This window comes from Carettochelys insculpta, chromosome 26 (assembly GCF_033958435.1).
Source record: "Carettochelys insculpta isolate YL-2023 chromosome 26, ASM3395843v1, whole genome shotgun sequence".
In the NCBI taxonomy this organism is placed as follows: Eukaryota; Metazoa; Chordata; order Testudines; family Carettochelyidae; genus Carettochelys; species Carettochelys insculpta.
The window spans coordinates 223,480-246,761 of NC_134162.1; the positions used below are offsets into that span (position 1 = coordinate 223,480).

General features: G+C 50.1%; 1 protein-coding gene across 1 annotated transcript in view; it reads right to left on the reverse strand.

The window, feature by feature from the left end:
• Window positions 1–6,195: 6,195 nt before the first annotated feature.
• Window positions 6,196–23,282, reverse strand: part of LGR6 (leucine rich repeat containing G protein-coupled receptor 6) — a 252,963-nt gene continuing 235,876 nt past the window's right edge. The window contains exons 17-18 of the mRNA XM_074977509.1: window positions 8,588–8,668; window positions 6,196–7,602 (exon numbers count right to left, since the gene is read on the reverse strand). Of these exons, the coding sequence (XP_074833610.1) occupies window positions 6,368–7,602; window positions 8,588–8,668 (1,316 nt within the window). The 3' untranslated portion in view covers window positions 6,196–6,367. The remainder of the gene's footprint in view (window positions 7,603–8,587; window positions 8,669–23,282) is intronic.

Genomic DNA, 23,282 nt, shown 5'->3' on the forward strand with positions numbered 1-23,282 from the left:
CCAGCTGGAAAAGAATGACCGATCCAGGAGGCCAGATCCTGTCCCAGCAGGAAGTGGCCAGTCACTGGTTGGGAGCATTTCGGATTCTCAGACAGGAGTGGGGGCTTGACGCCGTCAGATGCAGTGCCCACCAGGTTGCACTCAGCGGTCGTCCATCGCGGGCAGAGTCCCTCGCGGCAGAACTGCGACGGCTGGAGCTCGATGTGCGATCAAAGGAACTGGAAGCCCAGAAACGGGGGAGAGAGCGTGAGCACGAGCGCCAGCAATAGGAGAGACAGCGAGAGAGGGAGCACGAGTGGACCATGGCGAAAACGAGGCACGCAGAGGCGCCAGCTACGGTAAGCGGGGAGAGGGCCAGGAAGCTCCGGATGGCCAGTCACTTGGGGAGGTGTCCAGTGTCAGGACCCAGGGGACATGGATGGGTTTCTTATCTCCTTTGAGCAAGCCTGCGAGTTGCATGAGGTTCCCCCAGCCGAATGGCTCCGATGGCTCCACCCCTGTTGCTGGAACCTTGAAGGGGCCACCCCATGCCCAGGCCTGATGACCTCTTAGACAAGCTCAGGGGAGTCCATTACCTCACCACCATGGACCTCACCAAGGGGTACTAGCAAGTGCCATTGGATCAAGATGGCCAGCTCAAGGTGGCTTTCATCACCCCTGTGGGGCTCTGAGTTCCTGGTCCTGCCCTTCAGCCTCAAGGGGGCACCTGCTACCTTCCAATGTCTGGTGGACCAACTACTGAAAGGGATGGAGAGCTTTGCCCTGGTTTACATGGACGACATTTGCATCTTCAGCCAGACGTGGGAGGACCATGTGTCCCAGGTCAAGCAGGTGCTGGGCTGACTATCAAGGCAGGGAAGTACAAGGTGGGGATGGCTGAGGTGACCTACCTGGGCTGCAAGGTGGGCAGCGGCTGCTTAAAGCCAGAGCCAGCTAAAGTGGAGGCAGTCACAGATTGGGCAATACCCCAGCCTAAGAAGCAGGTCCAGGCATTCACTGGGATGGTGGGGTACTACCAGAGGTTTGTGCCCCCCTTTAGTTCTATTGCAGCCCCCCTCACAGAGCTGTGTAAGAAGGGAAAGCTTGACAAGGTGGTCTGGACCTAGCAGTGCCAAGAGGCCCTCTGCGCGCTGAAGGAGGCTCTGGCTAGAGCTCCAGTGCTGGCAAATCCAGACTTTGACAAGCCCTTCCTGGTGTTCACCAATGCCTCAGATGTGAGGCTAGGCTCCCTGCTAATGCAGGTGAACGACAAGGGGGAGACACACCTGTGATGGGGTTATGGGGTCCCCCTGCACTGCACCCTGTCCGCTGGCAGGAGTGACACTCACTCAGCAGGTACAACAGAAGGTTTATTAGGCAACAGACGCCCAGTTTCTCACAGAAGCGACAGTACAGCAGCCAGAGACAGTCCTTCCAACCCGTCCTGGGGGGAAGACCCAAGGGGTGCCCCTCTGGGGTGTAGCTTTCCCCCTCCTCCGGCTGACTCCTTCCAGCTCTCTCTTCCCCTAGCCTCTAACTGCTGCCCCCGATTCAAAACCAGCTCGGCTCCACCCTCCTCTTTGTTCAGGGCAGAGGTGTTACCTGCCAGTTGTAGCCCCAGGATCATCCTTAGCCACTGGGAGCTGCTGCTTGCCTCAGACATCCAGCCTGACTCACACATGCACTCCCCCCACTCCATCACAACACTCCATTGTCTACCTGAGCAAGAAGCTGCTACCCTGGGAGCAGAGCTACGCGGCCATAGAGAAGGAATGTCTGGCCATGGTGTGGGCTCTGGGGAAGCTGCAGCCGTACCTGTTTGGGTGGCATTTCACCATGTACACTGATCACTCACCCCTGACGTGGTTGCGTCACATGAAAGGGGTCAATGCCAAGCTCCTGCAGTGGAGTCTGCTCCTGCAGGACTACAACATGGAGGTGGTCCAGGCCAAGGGGAACAACAACACCATAGCCGATGCCCTGTCATGCAGGGAGGGCCCCGAACTTCCCCAGGTCACTGGCTAAGTGACCCTACTCAGTTTGGTCTGGAAGTGGGAGAGATGTGAGGGAGTGGGAGGGGTGTGCATGTGTGAGACTCAGGCTGGATGTGTGTGAGACAGGCAGAGCAGCTCACAGCAGCTAAGGATGACCCCCTGGGGCTGTACCCTAAGCTGGCAGGTAACACCTCTGAGCTGAACAAAGAGCAGGGGGGAGCCGAGCAGGGTTTGAATTGGAGGGGGCAGTTAAAAGCTGGAGGGGAGAGGGAGCTAGAAGACAGCCAGCCTGGCGAGGGGGTAAGCTACACTCCAGAGGGGCACCCCTCAGGCTCCTCTCCCCAGGATGGGTTGGAATGACTGCCTCTGCCAGCTGCACTGACACCTCTGTGCTGAGCTGGGCCTCTGTTGACTAATGAACTTCGTGCTCTACCTGCTGAGTGAGAGTCACTCCTGCCTGTGGACGGGGTGCAGTGCAGGGGGACCCCTAAACCCCATCACACTGTTAGTGCATCTGTCTCCTGCATCCATCTCCACCTCAGTCCAGGTGTGGAGATGGATGAAGCAAGACTCCCTGCTAGTTACTTCATAAGCACAGATCTAAAAGATTAGTAAGTACTCACAGTTATTTCAACATGCTAATGCTGTGCCCACACCTAGCACTTACCACCACCCCCGAGAATGATGCATTCCCTTTTCTGGCAACAGAAAATGAAGGACAGAGCTTGTTGGGGGAGCGGAGGGACGTGTGCGCATGCCAGGGTAGTAGAGATGTAAGGCTCTTTCCTCGCTTGCTGCCACTGTACATGAAATGTGAATCCATAGGTCTAATTGTGCTGTTTCAGATATTGACGTGCATGGGAGCTCCATGGAGAAAGCCCTAGCTCCTGCAAGCTTCCTGAACGCAAGGAGACAAAGGAGCAAGAGTCAAGTAAAGGAATGAATTGTGGGCAGATGAGAGGTTGGGTTTACAGTCAACTTATCCTCAGAAGAGAAAGCTGAATGAGATTTTTTTCAATAGAAGAGTTTCCTGGTGCTAGTCTGATATCTTCAGGCCTAACCATCATGTCTTTGACTACCTGAGCTCAGAAGTGAAGTTGGAACATGAACATGTTAAAATTTTCAGGCCGTCATTCTCCCAGGAGATGCATGAAGCCCCTCCAACTATTCCATGCAGACTCAGAATATAGGCATCAGGGAATTAAAGCTTGTGGGCAGACTTACATTACTTGACTTGGGTTTTCACAGCCCTGTGAAACTAGTGGTTTACAATGTAGCCTGGCTCAGAGAATTCTTTTCCTTTGGCACAGCCTTACTGCTAGTAACATTTCTGGTTTTAGTGTTGTACAGCTGTCATCATGAGGGTAATACTAGTGTTCAGATTATTCCCTCTGACGTGTGCAGCACCAGGTTTACACAGCTGTAACTCACTGGAACTTGGGCCCAGATCATCCAAGGTTGCACCTAACACACTGACTGTGCAGCTGCTCCAGCTGAAGCACCTAGTGGCTTCATGCAGAACCTTGTGAATCCAGTAGCTGCAGGACCAGGCCCGTTGTGCCGATAGAGGTCAGAACGTTAGCCTTTATTGATGTTGTTAGGCATCTCTGGGCAAGCATGAAGGTCTGCCTGGCTTTTCCTGATGGTTTCTCTAACTGAACAAGGCCATGTTCCTCTGGTTCAGCATTGTTACTTGAAGGCATAGAACACAAATACAGGCTGTATGGGTGTGATCCAAAACCCATGATTAGAGTCAATGGGGATTTTTGACATTATCCTAAAGAATTATATTTTCATTTGGGTTAGAAGAACCATCTAGAAAAAGATGCTCCCTTCCCCCCTCAATGATTGCAGCCCCTAGTAGCACTGTTGAAATATCATCGTTGTGGGTACTGCTTTCTTGATGAATTATAAAATCAAAAGGGTTCTGTCTTAGATGGTGTCTGTTTCACCTTCTGGTCTGTTTCCCCCAAAGCATGTTTGCTGAGCTGCTAGTCAATGAGACTTGTAACTAACCATTTATGGACTTTTCACCCTAGTCTAAGAGAAAACTGCAGCAATTACAACTTATTTTAAAGTTTCAATTTATTCTTCTATAGTATCTTTCATACAAGATGCTTTACAATTCATATACAAAAAGGGTGTAGGTGTTCAAAGGAACAGGCAACTGGGGCGGGAAACCATTTTTATATATATTTCTGTATATAAATATACACAATATACACCTGCATGACTGCTGGATATTTTGCATGGCATGAAATATACATACAATAACACAGACATAGTGTATTGAAGGCGTTGCATCCAATTCAGAATTTTTCAGTACTGGCATGTGATAGATGGATATGGCTGTGATTTAGATTTGATATAGCATAGAATTAAGGTTAAGAATAAATGGTAAGAATGAGATAAATCCCATGTCCTTTAAAATCAGATTGTGTTTGAGACAATTAACACCTCCAGTAGGCAAATAGCAGCCCAGAGATGGTGGCTGAGCATGATGGTAACCATGATTCAGGAAGACAAATGGCAAAGCAGCTCTGGGAGTGGTAGAGGCATATTTGGACTAATAAGAAGGAACCAGGAAAAAAATGATCTGGATGGGTTTGTCCCTGTAAGCCCAGAGACCCAGAGCCTCAAATAAATTCGGGGGACCTACCACCCAATGAGAGCTCGATGCCTGCAAACCTTTGAGGAGGTGGGTACTAGAGCAAGCAACCACACCAATCCCATGGGGTGCATGAGCAGACACCCCAATTCATTATTATGTCCAGTGGGAAGGGGTAAAAGGGCTGTGAGAGCAGATTTCCATCTGGTGGTTGGTTGGCTCGTCTAGCATGCCCTGGAGAATGGCAAATCTAGGCCCCAAATTAATGGCCACCATTGAAACAGATGTGCTTTATCACCTCCCTTGGTTCCCCAACCTGTGTAATGGGGAAGGACCAGCTGTCTCATCACCCAGGCACTGTAGTACTCATCAGAGGGTGTCTGAAAATTATCCTGCTAGGTTAGGGGTCGGCAACCTGTGGCTCTTGAAGGAGTCATTTGGAGCTTGGGATGCTGCCGCTGCTGACTCTGGCTCCCTGCCCTGCTGCTGCTGAAACAGAACTAAATTTAATTAGTTTAACAACCAGCAGGAGGGATCCAGCCAGTAAACCAATTGAATTTAGACCCATTATTTCAGAGGTGGCAGGGCAGGGAGCTGCAGAGGGATGCCTCACTCCACTACCCAAGTGGCTACACCCCTCTGGTGGACACGGTTCATCCCACCCCTGCCAGTGGAACACCTCTACGCCAGCCTTCCTTCTGTTGGACGCATGTGGCCGCCCAGCATAGGCTCCCCAGCCAGTGCCATGGCTGGGTAATCCTATGAGCCGGTTTGGGGCTGAGAGGGGTTAAGCCTGGAAGCGGGGGTGTGAATTTGGGGGCTGAAGCGGGTAAAGCCTGGGGATGGGGGCAGGTTTGGGAGCCGACGGGGTAGAACCTGGCGATGGGGAGGGTGTGGAGGGTTGATGTGAACATTGCTTAAGAGCCTATCCCCAGGCACAGCATTTCCTTTGTCCTTTTGAACTGATACAAGTCACTCTGTGTGCTGTTCTTAAAATAGGGGCTACGAAAATATGGTCTAATGTTATTCATTAAGGACTGTTTCATAATCAGAAGCATCGTGGCCCTTGAAGGGTTTATTTTGTAACTGAATTTGAACAAAGGGCAGCTCTTGCTATGTTGGTTGCACACGCCTGTGCTAGGTGCTAAGCATGAGGATTCTCCGCCTGCCCTGCAGCGGGTTGTTGCTGACCCATTGCTGCTGTGGTGGGTGCAGCTTGCTGCCACTTCACTCCCATCTGTTCCACTCACCCATCCTCTCCTTGGACACCCAACCGACAAGACTGAGTGTGGGCCAGTGTCACAGCAGGCCTGGCAAGACTGCCTGTCCCACTACAAGGGCTGTGGGGTCACACTGTTGGGTGGGGGGGCAGCTGGCCATCCCCCTGGACCAGAAGCATTTTGGCTCCTTAACTACAAGTCCCTCCTGCTCTCTTACTTGTGCTGGGGCTTGTCTGGGGAATTCCCAGACTGGGGTGGGGGCATCTCAAGCACCTTTTCTGGAACCAGGTGGGATTTTTGTGTGTGAGAAGTATTTCTGTTTTTACAGTGGTGCACTTGTGTGCCATCATGAAAGCTCTAAGCCCATGTGGGTCAGGGAGGGGTGGCTCAGGCTGTGCTGCCAGTGTCAGGCCTGGTCCTGGCATTGCTGTGCTTATTACTCAGGATTACGATGCCGTGGGGACGGCATGGCGATGCCTGACGCAAGCCAGCCTGCATCTTGTCCCCCCAGGGGCTCTTGCATGGTTCATTTGGTGAGCGACTGCCTGCGTGGCCACTCAGGGGATTTAAAAGTGAGATATGAAGGATGGTGCAAGTGGGGAGGAGAAGCTGACCCGGAGGCTGCTGCTGGCTGGATCCCTGCTTTCTGAGGAAATCATCAGTTCATCGTTGGCCAGACAGGAGTGGCGGGCAGAGTAGCCTGTCTCTTGCCTTCTGGCACCTGTCCTCTGTGGGTAGGGGATGAGTGTCACAGACGGAAAAGTGTAGGCATCCAGAATGGGGTGCCCAGCCAAGGCATCGGGTGTCTCGAATATGTGATCACTGTTGGAGAAGGTCACGAGAGCCTGGGTGGAGTCATATGAGCTCTTCTCCATGGTGTCCGAGGTGTATGATGGGGGGTGGCTGCCCTTGGCCTGGCCTCTCTGCCACAGCAGGCGCAAGTCATTGCGGAAGTGGGGGTTGAAGAGCAGGTAAAGCAGGGGGTTCAAGCAAGCAGGTAAGGGCAGCACCACCAGCAGAAACAACTTAATGACCTCTGGGGTGATGAGGAGGAGGTTGAGCATGGAGGAGAAGGTGAGGAAGGCCACTGGACAGTAGAGAAGACAGTTGGTGAAGATCAACCAGGCCACGTGCCTGATCATGGCACAGTCCCAGATGGTCTCAAAGTCCCCTTTCAGCAAGTTGCAGTACAGCCAGATGTAGGTGCTTGTGATGATCAGGAAGCAGAATGTGTTCACCATCACCAGGGCCACCATGAAGCCCACAGTAGAGGATCTCCCATCAAGGATGGGGTACGGGAGGCAGAGAGGGGACACACCATACTCCCCAATGGAGAAGAGAGGCAAACTTGCAGCCACTGCGGAGAGCACCAGGCAGCCCAGCACAGCAGCTTTTACACGGCTGAAGGAAGGCAGCTTTCCATGCAGCTGGAAGCAGGAGACTGAAACGCTGCACTGCACAGCAGCCAGAGTCAGCAGGAGGATGGCAGCCTCCGAGGCAAAGATGGACAAGAACCCTGTCACCCTGCAGCCTGTGCCTGCCTCCCACCTAGCCCCATGTTTGGCAAACTCGCCATAAGTCAGGGCATCGACGAAGGCCAGTGTGCTGCAATAGATACCGGTCAACAGATTGGCTCCAGCTAGACAGCCAATGACAAACTTGACTGGTGAGAGGTAGCTGGGTGAGGTGAAGACAGCTAGGCTGACCATCCCGTTGCAGAGCACAGAGACCAGTGCGATGGCCCACACCCCCAGGCGGATGATCCAGCTCTCAAACAACTGATCGCAAGGCTTAAAGGGACCTGCAAGGATATGAGAACCAAAGTCATCAGCCCTGCTTATAGTATCACTGAGACAGCATGTGGGCCAGATCTCTGCCAGAGATGGGCTCAGCAAGCCCCTCTTCCATTCAGAGCTGCCATGCAGAAGTGAATCAGAACATATGCACAAGATGAGCTGAAGGCACCTCTTATTCAGGAGACGTTCAAGGGGCCTTGTTTGCCTCCAGTGTCACCCCTTGGCTCTGCCAGCAATGTCCTCTCCCTCCAGTTGCCTAAGGAGACCTGTTCCTGCCTGTGCGCAATGTGTATCGGTAGGAGGCAAATGTTTCCAAACAGGACAGGGAGGGTTGTGCTGGCATATGTATGTATGGCCCCAGGATGTGTCTTAAATACCAGCCCTTTACTCTGATTTCGTATGTTTATGGAGGGGACAGTGTGAGAATCTGCCTACAATGGCCCGGATCTGATCTGTGAGTCCTAATAGCAAATATCTCTACCAGTGGGAGGTGGGACACTAACTGAGGAAACTTAGTTACTACAGAGAATTCTTTCCCAGGTATCTGGCTGGTGAGTCTTGCCTGCATGTGCAGGATCTAATTGCTTGCTATATTTGAGGCCAGGAAGAAATATCCCCCTGGAATTCTAGACTAGATTCTCAAAGCAATTTGGGTGTGGGAGCCTTGAGTCCTCTCTTCTTCAGGGACATTCAGCCTTCCCACCATGGGACCTGGTGCAGGGAAAGGACTGTATGTGGGAGGAGCTCTGTAGAAGGGTGGGACTATTGTGAGTCCTCCCTTTCCATCTGGGAGGGCACTAGCTTCATGGTTTAACTTTGAGAAAAGGGAATCCCACCACTAACACCAGCAGCCAACCTGGATTCTGGTCTGTACATATGCAGGGAGTGGTGGGATGTAGGAGGAAGGATTTGGGAACCAGATACCTTAGAAGGATCTGGGTCTTATTTGTGTGCTTTAGAAAAGGGGTCTTCCCTCAGCATTCTGCTCACCGGGGATGGGTGTGCACTGGATGGTGGGATGCAGCTTCGACGACTCAAACTCCAGTTGGAAATCATCCACGTCCAGGTCATCTAGACAGGAAAAGAAAAAGGGAAAGTGAGCTCAGAACAGAAGCCTACAGAGACACAAGTTGTTGGGATCTTTCCTCCAGGTATAAGGCAAGAAGGGAAGAATGTGATCATCTAGTCCAACCTCCTGCATAAAGCAAGTCAGAAAACTTCCCTGAATTCATTCCTGTTTGAAAAAGATCTTCTAGAAAAGCCTCCCATCTTGATCTAGCAATTTGCCATGTGGGAGAACCACACCCCAACACTTGGTAAATTGTTCTAATGATTGATTGCCATCACTGGTAAAAAAAATACCTTCTCTCCAGTTTGAATTTGTCTAGCTTCAACATCCAGACACAGGGAATTGTTAGACCTTTTTCTGGTAGACCAAAGAACCCCTTCAAATTTTTCTGTTAAGCTAAATAGATGGAGCTCTGTGAATCTTTCACTAGAACGGCAGGTTTTCCAACCCTTCAGTTGTTCATCCTCATGGTGCTTCAAACCTCCTCTTGCTGCCTGTATTGTGAGACAACTGTGCAGCATTAAAGTAGACGTTTTGCCCTTACTTGCTGTTTGTGTTCACTGCCCTGGAAGAGGTAGAGGTTGTGTATCTCTGGAGAAGGCTGCTGAGTTGGCTGGGAAGCCAGACCCCTCACCATTTTAAAAATGAATCTCACAAGATTTGTTTTAATTAAACCCTGAGCTGCCAATCGTGGTTACGTGGACTTCTCAGCTTGCCTTAGGTGTTCCTAGCCCTCCTGGTTGCAGAAAAAAGCCTGAAAATGTGACCCAAGAGTGTCAGTTTCTGTCTTTTTGTTCGGCCTTTGTAAGGCACCTACCCCTAGTGGTGGTGTATTCCTGGAGCACCTAGGTGCCCTAGTACAGAAGCTATATGCCACTGTGCTATGCAATGGTTATCCATCCAAAGAGCTGAAAATCTAGGAAGGGTGGAGTCTCGATCCATGTCTATGTGCTATGGTAATACACATAAATAACGATCATGAACTAAAGACTTGGAAACTTGAAGGCAAAGACATAGATGCCAAAATTTGTTTAAAATCTCATGATGTTTTAGGATCTGGCTCCCCATTTTGACCATTATGAGTTGATCCTACTGAGCTTTACCAACTAGAAACTATGTAGGTTTTCAAGTGGCCCATCTCTCTGAGCTAGTGGATTCTGATCTCAGTTGTGCTATTACAAATGTGAAGCTGGATGGGGTTTGGTTGCACACAGGTGTAAATGAGCTCAGAGTCCGGCCCACGGTGTGCACCCTGACCATGACTCTGGGGCAGCCTCAGAGAGGCAGATGGAGAGTCTAGACCTGGCTGGAGCAGCATCTGCGGAGTAGAGGTAGAATAGAACTGCAGTCTCTGTGCTTGCACCTTGAGAGCCAGGTCTATCCCTGGCATATCCTTGAAGCACAGAGGAATCAGGGGCCTTTCATCTAATCCAAGATCTGCCTTTATCCCTTGCCACTCACACATCAATAGCAACTGGCCCAGAATAATCCTTCTGATAACCTAGCTAATCCTTAGCTATGGGGAAAAACCACGACACCATTGCCCCACCACAACACAGCACCAGCTGAGGGCTAGCTTGGCTTGAACCCCTTGTGGGTGGTCTTGGTGGAGGCACCCCATGCTGTGGAGAATCTCTTCAAAGCAAGTTTCCTGCCATGCAGGGCTTAGAGAGATGCCAGCCAAGCCCCTTGGGCTAGATCTGTGAAGAGGGAGGTGTGTGTGGAGGGGGGAATCCTCCATCCTGGTGGCAGGGGGGCTTAGGGAGGTTGTTGATAGGGGTATTGATGGGGGTGGCTGCCCAGTGCTGTGCTGTTTACAGAGACAATGGCCAGGGGACCACAGGGTCAGATTCACAAATGTATGTAAGTGTCCAGAGAAGCAGATTTACTGAAATGCCTACGCAGCTCAGAGGTCCAACTCAATGGGAATTAGGCACCTAAGTGGTTTAGGATTTTTTGTACATCCCACGAGGCATCTTTAAGTCCCTAAATACCTGTGTACATTTGGCCCAGAGTCGATAAGTTAATAATGATAAATATTGGGCAGTCTTCAGCAGCTCCTGATAGATCCCATCGCCTTCTTGGATTCAGGAAGCCTTAGAAGGAAAAAGTCTGTTTTTCATCTGTTTGCCCAACCATTGAAATATTGCTGCTGTGCTGGAGCCTGGCAGGAGAACACCCAGAGTGGGGTGGAAAATATTTCCTTCTTGTACTTTACAGCCTTGTAAACCCCTCACGTCGTCTTCTGCTCTCAAGCCCTGGCATCCTGTATCCCAATCCCCTGACAATCAAAGCCTTCAGGTTCTCTGGCCCAGCCCTTTCCTGTTTGGGAACGTTGCTGTACGAAAGGTCTCGACTGCTTTGCATTTAACAAATGCTCCATACTGCAAGATGGTCCTGGCCAGGGCAACTCCAACCAAGACAGGAAATGTAAACTGGGAGTTCCTCTTCTCATTGGAGACGTGGGCACACGTCAGCTGGGAATAAATGAGCTATTCCTCAGTGAGTGTGAATACGCTAACAGTGCCCTGCTCTGTTCTAGCAGGGCAGGTTGCCTTGTTTTTGTCATAGCTCATAATATGTTTATTTGGCCCCTGCTAAGGTGCCTACAGGCCTTTGGGCATGGACACTGAGGCAATGCACTGGCACCTTGGCTCGATGGCCCCAGGAGCCTCAAAGCATAACGCTGGGGTGCTAATGAGTAGAGCAGAAGGACCAGCTTTACCACCCCCAGCACTCTGTATTTCCCACTCTGTACAGATCTTCGTTTCTGCCATACGCAAGGCCCTCACACCTCATCATTTTATGAATAACGTTACGAACGAAAGGCAGCCTGGCAGTGAGCTACATTGCTTTTCTACCGCAGCCGCACTGCAGCTCTGAGCGTGGCCGCACACAGGACAGGCTGTGTTGCCCCACTGTCTAGACAGATGATCTTCTGCTGTTTGTTTAGCGTGAGGTGCTAAGAGCCTGAGCTAGGCAATATGTTTGGAAAAAGCACAAGTTCCCATAAACAGCCTTCAGTCAAAACAACCCAAGTTACACAGAAGAGCCCTGCTGTGTTCCCTTTGAAACTGGTGGCAAACGTCCTGTTGACCTCAAGGGAAGCACAGTCGGAGATGATACATGCTGTGTGCAGAACCCATTACAAGTGGGAATGAAAATACCGTAGAGTCTCTTTTTGAAGTGTGACTGTCGCAGATGCAATGTGCCGCCCGGGCAGAAACGAGCTATCCCATACAAGCATTCACTAGGAATGGGCATTTTTACAGCCAGGAGAAAGGGGCTCTAGGCTGGGCCCCCGAGGCAGGAGCCAGCCTACATATGAAATGACAAAATCGGCTTGGGCAACAGTTACCACACAATGACATGGAAGACCCCGCAATCATTTTTTGTGCTTCTGTCAGCAGGGACAGTGGTATTCCATGTCTTCATTATCATTTGTGTTACGGTAGCAGGCAGAGGGCTCTTCAGAGATCAGGCACCCACTGTATTACATATTATACTGACAAGTAGCTTGAGACGAGAATGGGTTATTATTTTTGGGTCAAATGGTAATATCACCTCAACAGGAAACTCTGCAAAAGCTAAATGAATTTGGTGAATAATTTCTGGCCAAATTTTAAAATGGAAAAAATCAACAACAATCTGATGGAATAAAAATGTTTTCACATTTTTTAAAGAAAATGTTTTAACTTTTCATGTTGACATGATGCTTCATTTCTAAATTTCTTGTGATGTGTTTAACCTTTTTAAAGCAGGTAAAAAGCACCCAATAAATGAAAAAAACCAGAATGAAATAAAAAGTTGTTTTAGGGCAAATGAAACATTTCATCTGGCCTGCGATGTTTGTTTGTGTTTTGTTTTGTTTTGGCAAGAAAAACCAAGCAAGTTTAGAATTTGGTTCCAAACGATCTAAATCTTTTTTATTTTGCAGCTTGTCCACCAAACTTAAAAAAAGTCAATATTTGCTCAGCTCTGGTTACTGCCCTGAAGAGCATATGTCTAAACAGTTACAAGTGAAATCTCAAATACCCTAGCACAGTGACTGCTGGTGAGTTGATGATAACTGTGCATCAAAGAGGGTGGGAAGGTGTTCTCTCTGAGTTATGCTCATCTGTAGGTTTTAGAGTGGTGGTGGGCAGCCTGTGGGCTGCGTGTGAACCCCTGGGGCTCGCTCTGCAGCCTGTGGCCCCCCAGCTGTCCCCCCTCATGTTTCTCTCACCAGGATACTGGAGCTGTGCACTTCTTACACCTTCCACTTGCCCCCCCAAGCACTTTCAGAGGAGCTACACATTGCCTGATTCATGCTCTGTCCCCACTCCTCTCCCTCCCTCGCTCCCAGAGATGGAGCACCACGAACCAGCTGTTCTGGGGTTCCAGCTCCAGGGGTCGGGGGTGGGAAGAGCACGTCACAGTTCCTCCAGAAATGCTGGGCGGGAGGGGAGGAGTGGGTAAGTGCAGGGCCCCAGTGCCCTAGTGTGCAAGAGGCACGTGGAGGAGTGGGGCGCACCGGGTTGTGGGGGCTACAGGGCCACAGGTGGCACCCCAGTGGGCCGTGGATGGCTGCGACCCGCTCAAGTGACGGAGGGCCGCTCCTGGGGCCCATCCCCTGCTCATAGTTGCCCATTCCTGCGTTAGGGCATCTGGCAGCCTGGCTCCTGCCATTGCATTGCATAGCCTACAGCTCTTGTACTGCCCACTGTCTGCCTGAGCCTTATTCCCGCTGTGCACAGTGGTGGCTCTCTCCTCCTCCCTGGCCCACGCATCACGGCTGGGCTAATCAGGCCCTCACCACGCTGCTGGGTAGTGTCGTTGGTACATGCGTGAAGCACAGAATTCCAGTCCCCCTTCCATTTCCCCAAGCCCTCGTCACACGGCTCCACTGCTCCGCACTGACTGAGACACGGAAGCCGTAGCACAGACGTGAACTACTTCTGCCGGCTGCCCGTTGTCCCTCTCAGTGGACAGTGAAGCACTATTCTGGGGCCCTCTGGCATATCCATGATCGTTTGAACCAGAGGCTGCCAACTCACAGCTCTGGAGCTGCAGGGGCTCTTGGCTCAGTGAAATGCAGCTCCTGCTCACAGCTGTGCACCCAGACTGCTCACCACTGTGCTGTGCACGCGCCCCCGTGCCTGGAGGGGGAAGTGCGGGGCAGCAGCAATGGCTGCTCTGGTGAGACGCGGGTATTGGGTTAGAGGTGGGGGGGGCTGGGGGGCCTGGCTCTGCAGGAGCTGGAGGGACATTGGGTTGGGGGGGGGAGGGGCCTGGCTCTGGGGGAGGGGTGGGGCATTGGGTTAGAGAAGGGAGCTGGGGGGGCCTGGCTCTGCAGGAGTGCGCGGGACACTGAGTTAGAGGTGGGGGGGAGCGGGGGGGCCTGGCTCTGGGGGAGGGGAGGGGGATTGGGTTAGAGGTGGGGGGGGAGCGGGGGGCCCGGCTCTGGGGGAGGGGAGGGGGATTGGGTTGGGGGGGTGGCTGGGGGGGGCCTGGCTCTGGGGGAGGGGAGGCGGAAGGGTTAGAGGTGGGGGGGGAGCGGGGGGCCTGGCTCTGGGGGAGGGGAGGCGGAAGGGTTAGAGGTAGGGGGGAGCGGGGGGCCTGGCTCTGGGGGAGGGGAGGCGGAAGGGTTAGAGGTGGGGGGGGAGCGGGGGGCCTGGCTCTGGGGGAGGGGAGGGGGAAGGGTTAGAGGTGGGGGGGCTGATTTGACAAGAATAGAATTAGCTGGGTGTTTTCTTTTTGTTTGATTTGGTAACTATTTTGATCTGCTTGCTCTCATTTAAACTATTTCCCCAGGAGGGTGGTGAAGCACTGGAATTTGTTACCTAGAGAGGTGATGGAGTCGCCATCCCTAGAGGGTTTTAAGTCCTGGCTTGACAAAGTCCTGGCTGGGATGATTTAGTTGGTGTTGATCCTGCTTGAAGCAGGGGGCTGGACTAGATGACCTCCTGAGGTCCCTTCCAGCACAAGGATTCGATGATTCTACTATTCTAAATTCTACTGTGTTGCTTAATAAAAACTTAGTTATAATCAAGGCCAGTATAATTGGCTATTGCCTGGGGAGGGCTATTACTGTATCTCCCTTTACCAGATAAAGGGGGCTGACCCAATAAGTCCTCCCTGTGCAAATCTTTTGCGCAGAGATGGATTAATGTGGGGTTTGATCCCTGCTGGAGGTTGATTTCCTGCGCCCTAGAACTGCACCTGCCCAGAGCTATGGTCAGTCAGTGTCTGCATTGCCCTGCAGGTGAATGGTAACTCCAACTCTGTGCCTAGGCTCGGGGAGACCAGAAGATCTGGCTCATCAGGACAGGGCAATGAGCCCCAGAGAGCAAGATGGTGGGTGTCAGTGGCACGTCAGCATACCAGGGAACATACCAAAGGGTCTTCTGTGACCAAACTCACCATCCACATTCACTGTTCTCTCTGTTTTCTTTACCAGCTTCAATTCGCCACAATTTTCCATCACTCTTACTTTCTGCTATCACTTTTCCTCCTGCTTTATTGCTTCCTGCATTTGTTGGATCATCATCATCATCACATCTGGCCGTGAAATTTCCCTTCTGTCATTTGCCACAGACATACTTGTTCACCGTCTGTAACATGTTTAAATGGTTTCTTCCGAATGTCACTGCTGTTATTTTGATTAGTTTGGTCATTAGAGCCTCATCCTTAAATTTCAAACTAACCTGCCTATCAGTGAGCCTCTACCACTTTATCCTTTGTTCTACAACTTGTCTTTTGCCACCCAGCCTTTTCACCCTACAGTCCATTGCAAGCAATCTGTTCTCGGCTATCTGCTCTCCTGGGATCATGTTACAATCTCTCAGGTTTTTCAGAGCTTTTCCTTCTGTCAGGAAGTAGTCAGCCTGGGATCTGTTGGCACCACTCTTGTATAGAAGTCAGTTCTCAGGCTTTGGGCTCTGGCTAACCCTGAAGTATTCTTCAGTTCTATTTGTAATTTCAAAGTCTGATTCTGTATAACAATGGCTGCAGCCATCACTGATTGACCAGGTCTGTGTTGATATTGCAGGGTTTGATTTCACACGCCTAGTGGGGATGTGCGAAATCAAACTATCAGGGTTCAACAGTCAACCCCTGTACTCCTTGTTACACATCCATAGGAATCAGCTCCAATAATCACATACTCAGTCTGCGGTTCCTCACTTAGCAGTTGATCAAGCACTAACTGGAATTTCTTCTCCTCAGTAATACATCGAGCCTGCAGCACGTAATTATTCTCTGCCCAATGCTATTCTGACTTTCATCAGATAGTCACTCTTCCTTTGCACGTCCACTACCTAATGGGCTTGTCTACACTACCACCTTCCTTCAAAGGAAGGATGGTAATTAGGGTATTGGGAGTTTACTAATGAAGTGCTGTCGCACAGGCAGCACTTCATTAAGCAAATTCCCCCCTGTGGCAACTTCAAAATTTTAAACTTCAAAGTACCGGCATGCGTCTAGCTGCAGCTCACCCGCCGGTACTTCAAAGTGCTGGGCAACTTCGAAGTCCCCTTACTCCTCAAAATTTTGCACAGCAGCACTTCAGTAGTAAACTCCCAACACCCTAATTACCATCCTTCCTTCGAAGGATCCTTCCTTCCTTCCTTGTGTAGACAAGCCCTTTCTTTTTTCTGCTATGACTATTCCTGATCCATTCTGCCTTGCGCCTGAGCCCTGACACATACATAACCCTCTCAGAGGTTCAGGAACTTCAATCCCTTCCTTTTTGTCTTTGTGCGCACAGGCCGTGTGCACTGCCCTTCTTTTCAACCTCTTGGCCACTTCTCTTGATTTCTCCATCATTATCCCCCCATTCAGGGAATCCAAACATAATTCTTGGACTTCTTTCTTTAGCCACATGTGCCCAGAATGTGGTGGACATTTCCCCATTTTCCACAGTCATCAGGTAAAGCAGTTGCTCATCACAACCAGGGGATGCCCTAGCACAGCACTGAAATACTCTCTGGAGACAACTATCCTAAAAGCACGTGTGATTGGTACAACTTTTACACACCAAACCTGGCCAGGTCTCATGCTCATGGTTTGAAATGAGTTCTTTTTCCAACGTGGACTGCTTACCATGGCTAGTGAGCCCCATCTGCCGGGAGCAACCTGGTTATAAGTCATCAGCCTCCTGCCATTCATACTATTGTTACATTCTATAGGGCAAAAATCCTGGGTTAGTTGCTATTAAGCAAGAAGCTAATCTTTGAGTGGGGGGCAGGTGATGGAGAGTTCTGTTCCTCGTTATTGAGTCGCTTGGGGCACATCTTCACGACCCACATTGACCCGGTCAGGGTTGAAATGCCGGGGCTGGATTTCATGCGCCTGGTGGGGATTTGTGAAATTAGAACAATAAGATCACAGAACACTAGAAATGGAAGGGACCTCGAGAGGCCATTGAATCCAGTCCCTGCCCTCGCAGCAGGATCAAGCACCATCGAAACCATCCCTCTCAGGTGTCTATTTAACCTGCTCTTAAATACCTCCAGCGATGGAGATTCCACAACCTCCCCAGGTAACTTATTCCAGTGTTTGACTACCTTGACAGGTAGGAAGTTTTTCATAATGTCTAATCTAAACCTCCCTTGCTGCAGTCAAGCCCGTTGCTCCTTGTCCTGTCCTTGGAGGCCAAGGAAAACAATTTTTCTTCCTCTTTCTTGTAACCCTCCTTAAGGTACTTGAAAACTGCTGTCATGTCCCCTCTCAGTCTTCTCTTTTCTAACCTAAACAAGCCCAGCTCTTTCAGACTTGAAAATTGAACGGTTGAGGGTTGACAGCTGACCCCTCTGTGCCTCAGTCATGCGCGGATTAAGGGAGGTCGATGGGAGAGTTTCTCCCTCAGTGAAGATGGCCAGGTAAGTCAATTGTAGATCAGTTATTTCCAGCTATGCAGTTGCTGTAGCTGGAATTGTGTATCGACAATTGACTTTAAGGTCTAGTGTAGACCTGGCCCAAATGTACTGTCCTTCTAAATTCATGAGACAAAGCCTGGCTATAATTGCTGAAGGCCACAAGGGAGGCTTTGAGACTAAAACAAGAATTATTCCATTAAAATAGCAATTTATACCTGTTCTTTTAAAAAAAACCACATGAGCACAAGTGTGTCATACACAGGAGACACACGATTCCATTGTTGAATGTTTAATGACAGAGACGTGCAAGGGTTACACCGAGCTGAGGATATGTCTCCACACTCCATGCAAGATCTCTGCACCTTTATAGACAATAGGAATTATTTTTACAAGCGGGGTCAACACTACAAAGTTTTGTCTACAGAAGAGGCCTTCTGTTGACAAAACTAGGGAGCATCTACACTATAAAAGCGTTCTGTCTAGAATCTGTTGACAGAACACAACCTTTTTCCCAGCACGGTTATGTCTTGAAAGTTTGAGGCATAGTGCCTCTGTAGACAGAAAAATAGTAGACACTCTGGGGGCCCCTTTGTCAACAGAGAGGGCTTCCAGTTCACCAGGCAGCCCTGTTTGCAGAGCTTCCAGTTGGTTGTTCTGTCAACAGAAGGCTGGGCAGTCTGGCTGCTCTCTGTCGAGAGAGGGTGTCGAGAGGGGCAGCCTCAGTTAGATACGGATGAGTTCTGGAGACAGGTTCTGTTGGCACAACTCTGCTGAACGTGACTTCTGTAGACAGAACTTTCTAGCGGAGACACAGCTACAAAGATTTAACATATGACTAGGTGTCCCTTCCTCCCTTTGGGCTGACAAGACTCATGCTTTATAGATGGTCCCTCAGGATTGTTCTGCTTCACTTTCTGGTTCTGATACTTATCCACACACTAAGAGGTGTCAGAACTAATTCAGCTCAGAGCCTTCTGGAAGGTGCTGAAACTTTTCTGACTTCAGTGGGAGCTGAAGGTGAGAGAGGCTGAGAGAGTTGAGCTAATTTAGTGTGCAGAAGAGAAGCCTGAGGGGCTATTTGACAGCAGCCTTCAACTTCCTGATGGGGAATTCTTGAAAGGATGGAGAGAGGCTGTTCTCATTAGTGACAGACGGCAGAACAAGGAGCAATGGTCCGAGGTTACAGAGGAAGAGGTGCAGGTTGGGTATTAGGAAAAACTCTTTCCCCAGGAGGATGGTGAAGCACTGGAATGTGTTACCGAGAAAGGTGGTGGAATCTCCATCCCTAGAGGTTTTTAAGTCCCAGCTTGACAACATCCTGGCTGGGATGATTTAGTTGGAGATGATCCTGCTTTAGGCAGGGGGCTGGACTTGATGACCTCCTGAGGTCTCTTCGAGCCCTAGGATTCTAAGATTCTAGCCCCTGGCAGGATCAGAGCATGACAGGATAGTCACTAAGGGATCAAATGGCTCAAGTGGCAGCAAGCGAGCTGCTCTCTGAAAGGTGGGGCTCTGTGCTGACACACAGCACAGCCAGTTCATTTTACATTGAATTGAAAAGAATGTAATTTACCCAGCCAACACCCCAGCTGTGTGCACCAAGGTTGTTAATTTATGGGCCTCATTAATGATAGACAAGACTGTGAAGAAGTTCTGCGGCACTGATTGATGATAACACACTGCCTGTAACAGCAACGAAGGCTCCTGTGGCACCTTATAGACTAACAGAAAAGTTTTGAGCATGAGCTTTCGTGAGCACAGACTCACTTCATCAGATGCTTGTCTTGGAAATCTGCAGGGCCAGGTATAAATAAGCCAGAGCAAGGGTGGGCATAACAAGGTTAGCTCAGTCAGCAAGGGTGAGGCTTACTACCAGCAGTTGATCTGGAGGTGTGAACACCAAGGGAGGGGAAGCTGCTTTGGTATTTAGCCAGCCATTCGCAGTCTTTGTTTAAGCCTGAGCTGAGTGTCAAATTTGCAGATGAATTGTAGCTCAGAAATTTCTCTTTGGAGTCTGGTTCTGAAATTTCTTTGCTGCGGGATAGCTACTTTTAAGTCTGCTACTGTGTGGCCCGGGAGATTGAAGTGCTCTCCTACGGGTTTTTGTATATTGCCATTTCTGATATCTGATTTGTGTGCGTTTATTCTTTTACGTAGAGACTGTCCAGTTTGTCCGATGTATATAGCAGAGGGGCATTGCTGGCACATGATGGCATAAATTGTATTGTAAAAGTGCAGCTGAATGAACCCACGATGGTGTGGCTGATCTGGTTAGGTCCTGTAACGGTGTTGCTGGTGTAGATATGTGGACAGAGCTGGCAATGAGGTTTGTTGCATGGATGGGTCCCTGAGTTAGAGTGACTGTGGTGTGGTGTATAGTTGCTGGTTAGGATTTGCTTCAGGTTGGCAGGTTGTCTGTGGGCAAGGACTGGTGTGCCTCCCAAGGCCTGTGAAAGTGGGGGATCATTGTCCAGGATGGGTTGTAAATCCCTGATGATGCGCTGTAGAGGTTTTAGATGAGGACTGTAGGTGATGGCTAGTGGTGTTCTGTTGGTTTCTCTCTTGGGCTTGTCCTGTAGTAAGAGGCTTCGTGGCACACGTTTGGCTCTGTTGATCTGTTTTTTCACTTCCTCAGGTGGGTATTGCAGTTTCAAGAATGCTTGGTGCAGATCCTGTAGGTGTTTGTCTCTGTCGGAGGGGTTGGAGCAAATGCGGTTATATCTTAGTGCTTGGCTGTAGACAATGGATCGTGTGGTGTGTCTGGGATGGAAGCTGGAGGCATGAAGGTAGGCGTAGCGGTCAGTGGGTTTACGGTACGGGGTGGTATTGATGTGGCCATCGTGTATTAGCACCGTGGTGTCCAGGAAGTGGATCTCCTGTGTGGACTGTTCCAGGCTGAGGTTGATGTTGGGGTGAAAGTTGTTGAAGTCCCGGTGGAATTCCTCCAGTCTCCTTCCCATGGGTCCAGATGATGAAGATGTCATCAGTGTAGTGTAAGCAGAGACGGGGTGTTAGTGGACGAGAGCTAACGAAGCGCTGTTCCAGGTCAGCCATGAAAATATTGGCATATTGAGGGGCCATGCGGGTACCCATAGCTGTGCTGCTGATTTGAAGGTATATATCGTCGCCAAATCTGAAATAGTTATGTGTGAGGATAAAGTTACAGAGCTCAGCCATCAGATGTGCTGTAGCATCATCAGGGATACTGTTCCGGACAGCATTTATTCCATCTTTGTGTGGGATGTTGGTATAGAGAGCCTCTACATCCATGGTGGCTAGGATAGTGTTTTCTGGTAGGTCATCAATGTCTTGCAGTTTTCTCAGGAAGTCAGTGGTGTCTCGGAGCTAGCTGGGAGTGCTGGTGGCATAGGGTCTGAGGAGAGAGTCCACATAACCAGACAGTACTTCAGATGATGGGGTGTCCAGGATTTCCAGGTTTGTGGATCTTGGGTTGTAGGTAGAATAGCCCTGGATGGGGCTCTAGAGGTGTGTTGGTATAAATCTGTTCTTGTGCTTGTGTAGGGAGTGTCCTGAGTAGCTGGTGTAGTTTCTTAGTGTATTCCTCAGTGGGATCTGAGGAAAGTAGCCTGTAAAATTTGGTGTTGGAGAGTTGTCTGGAAGCCTCCTTCTGGTAGTCAGACCTGCCTGTGTGGTGTTACCTCCCTGCCTGCCATGCTTCTGAAGTCCTGCCACACCAATGCCAGCTAACTCGTTCGCCTCCACTGATGAAGCTTATTCATAGGCACAAATGGATTGGTGTGGGGAGAGGTACAGACTGCACTGGTAAGTAATGTGAAATCCCTGTGCCATTTTCATAGCTGTGTACCCATGATTCAGACCAATATTGTGATCTGTTTGGTTTGTTTCAAGATTTGCTTTTAGCAGATTTTTCCAGAGGAAAACTTTTCTATTGGAAAATGCTGAGTCCATTAAAGGGAAACGTTTCTTGGGACTATATCATCAATATTTTACGGAGAAATCAGCCAAACCTTTCATTTTGAGTTTAATGTTATGCTACTAAAATTGGTATGATATAAAAGTTGAAATGGTTCTACTATATCTAAACTGATAAAGCCTATCAAACTCTTTCATTTTGTGAAACATCTGTGAATGATCTGAACTTCTGGTCCTTCTTGGGGCTAAATGAAATTTTGAAATCTCAGAACTTCCTGCAATTGGAAATTCTGGTTTTTGAGCAGCTCTGCTGACTTCTGGGTCCAGGGCAGATATCATCATCGTGACTGATTTATGGAATGAAAACAGAGCCTTTCAGTGAATCACAGGGGCTGCTAATCTTGCCTTGGTTAGCACATCAGGCTTGGAAAGGCAAGGGTGAACTGGGGCAGTGGTCTCCTATGCCACCACCCTCCCTGCTTCTGGTGAGGGGGTCCTGGCTAGGGCTCTTTTATGTCTGACTGATCACTTGCTATTGTATCAGCTGTTTGGCTGCTCTGTTGTGTGCCTGGAGACTGGCTCAGCACACAGCTGTCCCAGCGTAGGGAGTGGTGCCCCCTTCCAATGCACCAGACACTTGCTGGGCCTGAAGGAGGATTGAGCCTTTCTCCTTTCAGGGAACTCCAGAACTAGTCAATGTGCGTGGGTCATGTGCTTACACAAGCAGATAAAAAACCCAGGCAGTCCGATCAGGGTTGTGAAATGCTCTTGCTTTGCTCTATAGGTCTGGAGATCAGCAGGGCTTACCACGAACGGTGGGTCTCATTTTTATTTGCCTTTCTCAGAAGGTTCCCTCCCCCGACTAACTTTCCTTCAATCTGCTGGCAACCTGTGCTGTGCACGTACATTTTAGAGCCCTTTGTTTATTAAAGGCAGGTCATTTGGGCATGTAAGGAAGGGCTGTGTCTCAAGAACCCCTCGACTGCACAATCCCAACTTTGCACCCCAAAGGTACTTCCAGGGCCTATGCATATGCTTTCAGGACTACTCTAAGACCTGTCACTTTAGACAGTCTCTTGGGAGCCTGCCTGCTCAAACAACCCAACAGTTATGTCACAAGAGCTGTGTCTACACGTGCACGCTACTTCGAAGTAGCGGCACTAACTTCAAAATAGCGCCCGTCGCGGCTACACGCGTCGGGCGCTATTTCGAAGTTAACTTCGACGTTAGGCGGCGAGACGTCAAAGTCGCTAACCTCATGAGGGGATCGGAATAGCGCCCTACTTCGACGTTCAACGTCGAAGTAGGGACCGTGTAGACGATCCGCGTCCCGCAACGTCGAAATTGTGGGGTCCTCCACGCCAGCCATCAGCTGGGGGGTTGAGAGACGCTGTCTCTCCAGCCCGTGCGGGGCTCTATGGTCACCGTGTGCAGCAGCCCTTAGCCCAGGGCTTCTGGCTGCTGCTGCTGCAGCAGGGGATTCATGCTGCATGCACGGGGTCTGCAACTCGTCGGCTCTGTGTATCTTGTGCTGTTTAGTGCAAGTGTGTCTGGGAGGGGGCCTTTAAGGGAGCGGCTGGCTGTTGAGTCTGCCCTGTGATCCTGTCTGCAGCTGTGCCTGGCACCCTTATTTCGATGTGTGCTACTGTGGCGTGTAGACGTTCCCTCGCTGCACCTATTTCGATGTGGTGCTGCGCAACGTCGATGTTGAACATCGACGTTGCCAGCCCTGGAGGACGTGTAGACGTTATTCATCGAAATAACCTATTTCGATGTCGCCACATCGAAATAGGCTACTTCGATGTAGGCTTCACGTGTAGACGTAGCCTATGTGGCACTCCCATTCTGGACATAAACCCTTTAT